This window comes from Propithecus coquereli, unplaced genomic scaffold (assembly GCF_000956105.1).
Source record: "Propithecus coquereli isolate 6110/MARCELLA unplaced genomic scaffold, Pcoq_1.0 Scaffold3, whole genome shotgun sequence".
NCBI lineage: Eukaryota > Metazoa > Chordata > Mammalia > Primates > Indriidae > Propithecus > Propithecus coquereli.
In genome coordinates, this window is record NW_012148618.1 from 20,945,651 (window position 1) to 20,957,926 (window position 12,276).

Here is a 12,276-nt window from a genome sequence, read left to right on the forward strand (position 1 = left end):
CAAACACCCCAACCACAAGTAATCACCTTTACTAGTTTCATGGGTGTCCTTCCAGTAAATCTATAATTACCAAAAGATAGCATTACTACATAAACACTGTTCTTCAGTTGCTTTTCTTACTCAATACACCCTGGAAATCTTTTCCTATTAGTTCATAAAGAGCTTCCTCATTTTTTTATACAACTGCATAAAAATACTATTGTGTAAATATGCCTTAGTTTATTATTGTCTCCTCTAGCTGGACAGTAGTGCTATTATAATATTAACAATACTGCAGTTAATAACTTTGTAGATGTATCATTTCATTTCATACATCTCTAGGATAAATCCCCTTAAATAGAACTGCTGGGATAAAAGTAAATATAATTGTAATTTTGATAGATATTGCCAAATTGCCCTCACATCATTTTTAAATTAGTCTTTTTCTCACCATTCTCTTTGCCACTGTAAAGTAGGACTGGTCTTCCCTTCCCCAAGCATTGTCCATCCTGTTGTCAAATTGATCATTATTTTTAATAAAATTTTAAAACAATTTAAAATTTTTTAAAATTACTGAAAAGGCTAAAGTTCCTTCTGATCATCTCTCCCTATCTCTACTTCTAAAACTCAATCCTTACCCATCCCTTGAGAGTTAAGTACTACTATTAGTTTAGTATTTATCCTGCCAAACCACATTCTTTGCATTTGCGTGCATATATACATAACCCCTCCTCCAAAATACAGTATTGTTCAGGGTGTTTTTCCTTATTTACATAAATGCTATCATACTGTATATACTGCTCTATAATTTATCACTGAATAGTATACGTAACTTATTTTTTTAATTGCTATATGATATTCCACAGTATCAATATACCAATTTATTTAGCTGTTTCTCTATTTATGACCATTTTTTATTTTTTCAGTTTTTTACTATTATAAACAATGCTACAATAAACATATTTGTACATGCCTCCTTATGCACATATGCAAGTCCTCTTGTAGTGCAGAAAATAACATTTTAAATTAACATTTTAAATTAATAGATACTACCAAATTGCTCACACCAACTACATCCCCCTAATTGGCTATACCAACTTATACTCCCAACAGTAGTGTATAATATTATTACCTCACAACATAACCAGTCTTAATATTACCAAGGTTTTAAATTTTTTGCCTGTATCATGGGTAGAAAATATCACTATTCTGTTTTAATATGCTTCTCTTGGCTGGGTGCAGTGGCTGGCAACTGTAATCCCAGCACCTTGGAAGGCCAAGGCAGGAAGATCCCTTGAGCCCAGAAATTCAAGGTTACAGTGGCCTATGATCAAGTCGCTGCACTCCAGCCTGGGTGACAGAGTGAGACCCTATATCTAAAAAAGAAGAAATGCTTCTCTCAAATTACTGAGATTGCGTATCTTCATCAAATGTTTGTTGGCCACTTACAGAAGTTACCTCTTCTGAAATTGACTGTTGGTATTCTTTACCTATTTTTCCATTTCATTGGCTCTTTGTAGGAGTACATTAGGTATATTTCTGGTTTGTTATGTATGTTGCAAATATCCCCCTATTCTGTTTTAAATTTGTATATGCTAAACACTGTCATAAAGTAAAAGTCTTAAATTACGGTCTGGCCAAATTTATCAAATATCTAAAACATATATATAATCATGTATTCCAATCACCTATACAATACAGTAGAATTTAACCTTATTTATTTATTTATTTTTACTTACTTTGAGACAGGGTCTTGCTCTGTTGCCTGGGCTAGAGTGCTCACTGCAACCTCAAACTGCTGGCCTCAAGTGATCCCCCTGCCTCAACCTCTCGAGGAGCTGGGACTACGGAAGTACGCCACCATGCTTAATTTTTTTATTTTTTGTAGAGACAGGGTCTCGCCACGTTGCCCAGGCTGGCCACATGAATATTTAACCTGAAGTGAAAAATGATTTATATGTTTAGCCACCGGCCATTCTACTTCATAAACATAAGTCCCAGCATTAGCCTGAAATGTGAATTTCCCATTTCCTCAGTAGGTCTCAGTTCTCACACGCTTCTTACGGAATGAACTTCTCAATGCAGTAAGAGTTGAATGTTTTAAAAGGTTTTTTTGGTACAACATAATTCATAAACATAGGTCACCTTCCTCTAGGGCACAAATGAGGAAACAATGATATATTTCATCACTAGAGGAAAAACCTGGCTGTACTGGACTTATTAAAAGATCGTATCTCTATTTTCCATGTGGCAACTTCTTATAAGTAATTCTAACTATACATCATTGTCACGTAATATGCATAATCATTAAAGAAGTGGCAATTCCAGTGCATTTCAGACCTTTAAGGATGTGACCTGTACCTCAATGCAGCCTCATCAACTCATCATTCCACTTGGATTTATACTCTAACAACAAAGTTATCTACAATTACCTTTATGTGCTATTGTGTCTCAAGATACCACTCCTTTATAAGTCACCCTGCCTAAGAAGTCTTCCTCTTCCTCTTAATTTACCTGACCAAGTATTCTTATTCTCCCTCTAAAACCCAGTTCAGACAATACTTCCTTAAACAAGTTTCCCTTGACCTTCTGAGCAAAAAAGAATTAATCATTTCTCTATTTTCTCACTGTGCCTTGAACATACTTCCAACAGTATATTACAAATGATCTGTTTACAAGCTCTCCTCTCTCATAAGCCTCAGGAAGCCAAAGAGGGCTTATCATATTCTTATCTGTATTTTAGTATCTAGCAGTTTCTAGCATACCACTCAATAGATTTTTGCTAAATTAAACAATTTCACTCTATTCAGCATTATCTGTTAATGGGGGCACAACCCATTAACAGACTGTGAAATCATTTCAGTGGGTTAAGGCCAATGTTTTTTAAAATATCTGAATATATCAAATGTAGCCATCATATATACAAATGCATGCATGTGTACACACATATACACAGCAACATATATACATGATCACCAAGTAAAGTACATTTCTTATTGTGAATCACAATAAAAAATAACTTGAAAGGTACTTCCATAGTTGCTATATGGGTTCAGAGGTTTAAATTAACAAACAAGATGAAGTAGTCAAGGAAGGTTCTTCAATGAAGGACTTAACATTTGAAGCATAACCTGGCCCCCCACTATCTCCATCAGATCATCTATCATTCCCCCTTAGTCACTTGGCAATTCTTCGAACAACCCAAACATATTCCCACCTTGGGGTCTTGCATATGTTGTCTCCTCTACCTAGAAAGCTCTTCGCTTAGATAACTACATGGCTTACTCCACACTCCAGGATGCCCTAAGAGAACAGACCATCTAAAACAGTAGCCACATCCCATCACTCTATTCCTTTATCTAGTTTTATTCCTTTTCATTGTACTCATTACCACTTAGCATCATGTTTTACTATGTCCCTCCCCACAAATGTCAGCTCCAAGAAAACAGGGACTTCGTCTTCTGTGTTGTTCATTACTACAATGCCAGAGATTAGAACAGTGCCTGGCACAGGGCAAACATTCCTTAACAGACCTTGACAGGCCAAGGGAAAGGAAGAATACAAGGAGAATGTGCCTGAGCATGGCATATTACAGAGAAAACACCAGCTTAATCATGTTAAGTAGTAAGAAATAAGGCTGAAGGAGAGGATAATATGAAAAGGTTTGAAATTCAGTAGAATTTGGACTTTATCCTGCAGACAATTGGGAGTCATTCAAAGTTTTGAACAAACAGTTATCCATTCAAACATTTATTCAGCACAGGTTCAATTCACTTGGCATGGCACAATGGAGAGGGCAAAGATCAATAGTACAGGTTCTCTCCCCAAGCTTATAGTTTAGTAGCAATGGGTTCAAAAAAAGTTTTTATTCTGGCAGCCATGTGCAAAATGGATTCAGGGAAGAATCTAAAGTTAAAAAGGGCAAACAGGCCGGGCGCGGTGGCTCACGCCTGTAATCCTAGCACTCTGGGAGGCCGAGGCGGGTGGATCGCTCAAGGTCAGGAGTTCGAGACCAGCCTGAGCAAGAGAGAGATCCTGTTCTACTAAAAATAGAAAGAAATTATCTGGACAACTAAAAATATATATATAGAAAAGATTAGCCAGGCATGGTGGCGCATGCCTGTAGTCCCAGCTGCTCGGGAGGCTGAGGCAGGAGGATCGCTTGAGCCCAGGAGTTTGAGGTTGCTGTGAGCTAGGCTGACGCCACGGCACTCTAGCCAGGGCAACAGAGCCAGACTCTGTCTCAAAAAAAAAAAAAAAAAAAGGGCAAATAATAGGAAATAATAAACAATGCAGAATCCCAGGACAAACGAAGATCCAGTAAAGAACAAGGAACTGTACTTATTGATGGATATAAGAAATAAAGGCTCAGGAGGCTAAGGTGGGAGAACTGCTTGAGCCCATGAGTTCAAGACCAGCCTGGACAACATAGCAAGACCCTGTCTCCTAAAAAAAAAAAAATTAACCAGCCACGGTGGTGCACGCCTGTAGGCCTAGCTACTCAGGAGGCTGAGGCAGGGAAATCACTTAAGCCTGGGAATTCAAGGCTACAGTGAACAATGATTATACCACTGCATTCCAGCCTCAGTGACAAAGCAAGACCTCATCTGAAAGAAAGAAGAGAGAGAGAGAAGAAAGGAAGAAAGCAAGCAAGCAAGCATGTATCAGACAACTTCATGTAAGTATGATGATGATGAAACTAACAAAAACTAGGAGCAGGCAGGAGGCTGGGTAATGAATCTAAAAGTGATAGAAATTCCTTGAGCCTTCCAATGGAAACATCCAGTAAACTGCTAGAGCTACAAACCTGGAGAGTACACATTTGGGAGTCATCAGAATATAAAACATCATTCTGAGAGAAGACCAAGAGAGGGGAGCAGAGGGCCAAGTACTGATGGGAATAATGACAGTGGTAAGAGGATCACAAACAAGAAAGAAAACAGAAAAGCAGTAGTCAGAAAGGAAAACCAGGATGGCATGCTAAGATGAAGGGCAAGGAAAGAAAGAATGTTAAGAAGCCTCAGTGGAAATCGGCTGTAACACATATACTGGCCGAATAAAATCAGAATAATGCCAATATTATTGACAAGAAGTATGTCCTTTGAAGTAACAGTCTGAATATGATATTCCAAAATTGCAGTAAGTTAGTAAAGTAGTACTAAAAGAGCTGAGGGCAGGAAATTGCTCAGTAACTCAATTCTTAAAAATTTTGAAATAAGGAAGAGAAATGAGGTAGACAACTGGAAAGAACAGTAGCAGCAGTTCATCAAACCTGATTCTTTTCCTTTCAAAACATAAGAATCTGTACATATTTGAAAGTAGGGAGGAAAAACCATTACAGATAATGATCAATGTGACCAGAGATGAAAAGTTAACTGTGGCAGCAAGATTCCCAAGCAAAAGAAGATTGCACTCAATTTACAAAAAAAGATGAAATTACAGAGACTGGTCAAGTGACAATGAAAAAAAATGTACAAGCTCATACCCTATTTTTTTTTTTTTCCATTTTGGTAGAAGTCAATGGCATCTACTAAAAGTTAAAGAGGAAGAAGAATATGGAACAATAGAAAAGTGTGAATAAAATGATTGCCAAAAAGTAGCAAGGGCCCATTTTAAATTGTTAAGCATAAATTTACAGTGTCCAAGAAATCTTCATAATTACTCACCTTCCTCCATAAATATGCTGTGACCTGTGAGGAAAAACAGAAGAAATCGATGGTAGAAAAATTTGGCAGTAAGAGCTTGGTAAAATATGAAAGTGACTGTTGTCAAAGTGCAGGCTATACCTAATACACACAGGAATAAGCTAAGTGTTTTTGTCCATTTGGGCTGGTATAACAAAATACCATAACCTGGGTGGCTTACAAACAACAGAAAATTATTTCTTACAGTCCTGGAGGCTGGAAAGTCCAAGATCAAGGCATTAGCAGTTTAGATGTCTGGTAAGGGCCAGCTTCTACACAGCACTCTTTTCACTGTAACTTCACATGGTGGAAGGGGCTAACAAGCTCTCTGGTATCTTTATCAAGAGCACTAATCCCATTCATAAGGGCTCCACCCACATAACCTAATCACCTCCCAAAGTCCCCTGCCTCCTACTATCATCCTAGAAGTTAAGATTTCAACATATGGGGCCAGGCGTGGTGGCTCATGCCTGTAATCCTAGCACTCTGGGAGGCTGAAGCAGGAGGATTGCTCAAACTCAGGAGTTGGAGACCAGCCTAAGGAAGAGCGAGACCCCGTCTCTACTAAAAATAGACAAAATAAGCTGGGCGTGGTGGCTCACACCTGTAGTCCCAGCTACTTTGAGAGGCTGTGGCAGGAGGATTGCTTGAGCCCAGGAGTTTGAGGTTGCAGTGAACTATAATGACGCCACTGCTCTCTACCCAAGGTGAGAGTGAGACTGTCTCCAAAAAAAAAGATTACTGGAGACAGAGGGGGCTACATATCCAACAGCTTTTATCATGAGCAAAATCAACTTAATCCCAAAGTCCAGTATTATAATTAATTTTATGTCCACCTCAGTCTCCACACATACAGAATGAGAAGGGTGTGCTAAAGAGAAGTATCATGGTGGCCTCTACCTACCTCCTTTTTAGAATCTTTACTGTAGTAAACTACCATAGTAGAAGTATCTTATCTCTTAAAGGTAATGAGATATAAACAAGCTACTTGAGGTAGAGAAACTCTCAAGCCTCTTCTAGAAGATTCTACATTATGTAAGAGAATCACAGTATCAGTGGATTTAGCATATTTTGAAAATATAATTACAGTATCAGTGGGTTTAGTATATTTTTAACTGAAACAGTGGAGTTGGATATTTTTCATTATTTTTATATTTTAATTTACCATGCACTTTAAAGCTATAGAGTACCATGAGAAGATGTATGTTTTAGTATTAAAATCGGACTTAAAACTGAGTGAATGTTCTACAGGTTCCTATCTACAATTCCAAAACCCAGAAGTTCTGAAACCCAAAATAACTCATTGTTGGTATTAAAACCTTACCTGAACTGATATGAAGCTGTTTATACTCTTTATTCTGTTCAATGTAAATGTTCACACATTTTGCTGCAGAAACAGTAATGTTTGAAGAGGGGTATGGCATGGGATTCTGTTAGAAGGTTATATAACATTATTACTTTGCCTATATCCTAAATATTCTTAATTTCAAAGCCTATTACCCCAAGGATTTTGAATAGTGGACTGTGATCCTATAATAATTGCTAACATGTATTGAGCACTGTTCTAATTAATTTACATGTACTAATTCATTCAATCCTCCCAACCACCATAAGGTAGGCATTACAATAATCCCCATTTTATAAAGGAGGAAACTGAGGCACAGAGGGATTAAGTAAATTGCCTAAAGTCACATAGCTAGATAGTGACTAACTTGAATGAACACAATATTTTAAAATATTACACATAAGGCCAGGCATGGTGGCTCATGCCTGTAATCCTAGCACTCTGGGAGGCCAACGCAGGAGGATCGCCTGAGACCAGGAGTTTGAGACCAGCATAAGAGCTAAACCAGAGCAAGACCCGATCTCTATAAAAAAATAGAAAAATTAGCTGGGCGTGGTAGCGCGCATGCCTGTAATCCCAGCTACTCAGAAGGCTGAGGCAGGAGAACTGCTTGAGCCCAGGCATTTGGGGGTAGAGTGAGATATGATGACACCACTGCACTATGGCGGGCAACAGAGCTAGACTCACGTAAGATGAATAAAACACAACAGAGAGCTGATTATGATTATGGTAGGAGCCACTGATATTTTCCTCTAAATTAACACATTACGTCTAAAATGGCAAGGAATCAAACTTAAAAAAAAATACAACACACTTGATGCATTTACAAATTTTCCTTTATGCGCAATTCCCAAATCAACTTGCGTAAAATGCATAGTATAAAATCCAAATTTCTCAGCTTATGCTAATATCTACAATTTTTATTAAAAAATAACATCTTAATCTTTTTAATTACAATACACAATTCATAGTCAGTGTAGAAATTAGAAAATCTGGATAAGCAAAAAGAAAATAATCACCTATAAAACTCCACTCAGAATAACCACTTAACAATTTGCCACATACCTTTCCAGATATGAATACATTTTTTTGTTTTTTTACTGGAATGGAATCATGGGTTTTTTGTTTGCTTTTTAATTTATTTTCCTTCCTATCCCTCCTTTCCTCCCTGAAGAATCATGTTTTTAAATCTACTCTTTTCACTTACACACACCAAGAAATCTCTTCATGTCTTTACATTCTTCTGATGACATTATTCCAATGGCTTGGTAGTAACACAGTGTAGGGATGTGCTATAGCAATCACTGTGAAACATTTAGGTTATTTACAATTTTCCAGCATAGTGATCAAGGGTACTACTGGCTTTGGAGCCACACTGGTTGGATTCAAGTCCTAGCTTTACCACTAACTCAGCTACCTTGGGGAAGCAACCTCTTTTCTCTATGCCTGTTTTCTCTTCCAAAAAATGGAAATTAATACTACCCACTTCATATGATTACTGTAGAGGTTAAATACACACCTTTTATTATCGACAATGCTGTAATTAGTATGCTCACAGCTAAATCTTCACACACATCTTTATTACATCTAGATAATTTCCTTTAAACGAGAATTTCCGTATCAGAAGGTATACCTATTTTTAATGCTTCTGAGTCTGCAGAAGTACAGCTTGGTTCAAAGCCCTTCATCAAACAGCCTCCCTTAATATTTATTTCTCTTTATCCAAGAATGTGAAAACTATGATCCACATAAGCTAAAACAGCTTGTTTCACTCAATTAGCTTTGCTCTTCCACCATGTGCCTACAAACCTAAACATATTTCATAAAATCTCAGTTTACTGGGAACTTGAAGACACCTAGCCCAAATCCTTCCTTGAGCACATAAATTGCTCTACTCTAGAATCCCCAATGTGGACACCATCAGTGAACAGAGACAGACTACCACCCAGTACAACCCATTCCATTTTTACAGTTTTGAGGAAATTTCTCTTGAAAGATAGTTGAAAGCTGCATCTAACTTCTGCCCACAGAGCCTAATTCTTTCTGGTCAAATCAAACCTGATCCGTCTGTGTGACAGATGTCCAAATATTTAAAGGTGGACACAATTTCTTAGAGAGGTTTCTCTTCTTTAGGTCAGACATCCCATTTTTTCAACATCCCCTCATTTCCATTTCCCTCATGATCATGGTCCTCCATATATGCTCTACAGTATAGTGACTTTGAAAATTTGGGTGTCTATCACCTTGGGAACTTGAGAAAAATAGAGGCTCAGGTCCTACTTAAGCTTTGGCGTGCGTGCATGCGTATGTGTGTTTAATTTGATCTCCAGGTGGTTTTCATACAAAGTCTGAGAATGGATACAAGGTCTCCTGCTACCTAAAAAGCTGACATGATATCCCAAGTATATTACAACCAGTACAAAGTGGTGCTAACAACACTTGCTCTTTCTATACACTGTTCTACCAACTTAAATTTACTGTTTTAAAAAAATTACACAATAGTATTGATTCATATTAAATGTACAGTTATTACGTCTTTTCCACATTCTCTAATTGTGCATTAGGATTTGAGGCCCTAACTGCCAGTCTTTACAAGTATTCTCATTAAAAGGTAAGAGAACTAGGGCTAAGAGCTTTAAGATTTCTACTTCCAAATATGTCAATGGCCCTGCATATGGATTTATCTTTAGTGGAGAAATCACTTCAAGGTTAAGCCTTTACACTTAATACATGGACATACTCAATCCAAATAAAGGTACATTAGACAACTGAACTGACAGCTGATCACACCAAAGCATCTTCTCTGTGCAGAGCAGTGCTGTCAACACTATGAAGAAACACACAGTTCCTAATACTAATCTCACCTAGTACTAGATATACCTTCTAGAGAGCATGATGGAGCAAATATCTTCAGAAAACCTAAATATAATACCAAATTATAGCTGTCCCAAAGTAGACACATTAGTGCTTTAGAAACGTTATGATTACTACTTGGAAAGACTTGGGGCCAAAGAAATGATATTCATTAGAAAACTAAGTTGCCCTGAACATCAACACTTTGGGATTCTTTTTTAATGTTTGCAAAGTGGAGGCCATTGGTGAGTTCATTCAAACTCAGGTTACTTTCAAAGGGAAACTGGATAAAGGCCTCATGCTTTCTCAAAAATAAACGCATGATTCAAAATTTCATGTAACGATTCTGAATTCCTCATGACGTGTGCTTTACCTATTACTATTTCTAACTTACAAAGTACTTAAGCGGAAAAAAAATCCATTCTACAAGAGTTGTGGCCCATTATAAAGAACTTTAAAAATGCTAGGGGGGCAAAACAAACTAAAATTAACCAAGATCCAGTCTATTTTCATTTGAATAGCAAACATTAAAAATACACCTGGCTTTTTCTAACAATTGCATGAACAACGACCAGATGCTTCCTGTTGATGGAACAGTAGAGAACTACAGACTGACAGATACAGACTAGAGTTCACAGAAACAACTGGAAACAAATTTAGCTTCCTTTCCAAACCATTAAACTAAAGCGAGTATGGCATTAAATTTTTACACATTACAGTATAATTGTCCCCCAACCTAGTAAACCCAGATTGATTCAAAGAGACAGAGGACTCTAAGGATATATATATGCAAACTATTCTTTGTTTCACCAAAAGTTTCACTGTAGGATTCCTTTTAAATCTGGAGCTCCTATAGTGTTCTCAAAGTGTTCTAGCTTCAAAAATAACATTTACACATAAATTTTCACAAGCATGTGGAATTTACATTTTACTTGTGTACACCATTAAAAATATGTACCTTCACAACACTCTGGATTCCTAGGGGAAAACAATTAAATAAATAAAAATATGTACTGAAATTAAAAATTGAGTTTACTCACTTAGAATATTTCCAAATGTTCCTGAGTCTCCAGGATCATATGCAGATTATGCAATCCTTATCTGTGATATTGTTTACACACTTAAATCTCAATTTTTAAAAAAGTAAGCCCACGAAAAAAAGAACAGGAATCAATCTTATCCATATTCTTAAAATGTGTCTTGCATAATATCCTGATTTGACTTGTATGGTGAAAGCAGGAAAAGAATAACACGTTTCTGTTTAAAACAAAACTGTGAGTCTACTGCGGAGTTTTCCAGAGGTCACAAGGTGTGATAACCACAACAGACTGAATGCAGAAGTAGACTTAAGAATCTAGCTGTCTTCTATTACACCAGACATTAAAAAGATTTGCAAAAATGCAAGACAATGTCACTCCTAACATGTCGTTTGTGTTAACATAGGCTTTTGTTTTGGAAAAATACTTAAAAAGAGAGAAAAATTAAGAAAATGAGATACCGTCGTCTTTAGTTTCCTTAAACTCAAAATCTGAGCCTGAAAATGGAAGCGCCAAAGCTGATGACAGTTGCATGTCAATGAGAAAAAATTTAAACCAAGCCGGTAGGTCTTTACGTGAGATAAACTATCCGCAAAAAAGAATTTCTGACCACTAACTTCTGCATAACAAATTAAGAGTGCATCTTTGAGATGCCAAAATACTTTACAAGGATCATTTATGGACTACATGAAACTTTTTTCCAGATATAAACTGTACTTCAGAAAGTAACTTGCCTGAATGGAGACAGCAAACCAGTCTGGACAGAGAACTTAAAAGATTTCCACATTACCAAGCCCCCTTCAGAAGTACTGTAGTCTCTGCCCCTCCTTTGAACAGATGTCTGCTCGCCACAGTCCAATCAGGTTTAAAGCAAGAGTATATGTACTGAAAACAAGCTTAAAGTGGGAAAACACACAAAGCAGGCCTATATCATTCCTCTGGTTTCAGTTTTCACGATGCACCCTTGAGGATAGGCACGCTGATTCAACGCAGTTGGAGAGCTTCAACGACACGCACTAAATACACACTGATTGACTGTGCCCAGGCAGACATGACCTGGCAAAATTCTCAACTTCTTTTCCGAAGCCGTGCACCCGCGGATCTCGGCGGCGAAGTCTCTGGGGCAGAAGTCCCGAGCATTCAGAAAGGCAGGCTGCTCCCCCTCAGGACTCTAGTCCCCGCGGCTGAAGCTGTCGCGCTGGCGGCCCCGCGCGGGACGGGCTGGGCTCTCCGGTTAACCCTATCCGGGCCAGCCGCTCCAGCCGCGGCCCGAGCGCCTCCCGGGCCCGCGGACCCTGCAGCACAGTGCGCCCAGGGCCTGCCGCCCCTTCCCTGCTCTGGAGAGCCCGGCGAGGCCGTCAGGCCGCCCAGACAAAGG

General features: G+C 38.1%; 1 protein-coding gene across 1 annotated transcript in view; it reads right to left on the minus strand.

Annotated features, from left to right (window-relative positions):
• Nucleotides 1-11,432, minus strand: part of GABPB1 (GA binding protein transcription factor, beta subunit 1) — a 59,848-nt gene extending 48,416 nt beyond the window's left edge. The window contains exon 1 of the mRNA XM_012649152.1: nucleotides 11,360-11,432. Coding sequence (XP_012504606.1) covers nucleotides 11,360-11,432 — 73 coding nt within the window. The remainder of the gene's footprint in view (nucleotides 1-11,359) is intronic.
• Nucleotides 11,433-12,276: the final 844 nt, after the last annotated feature.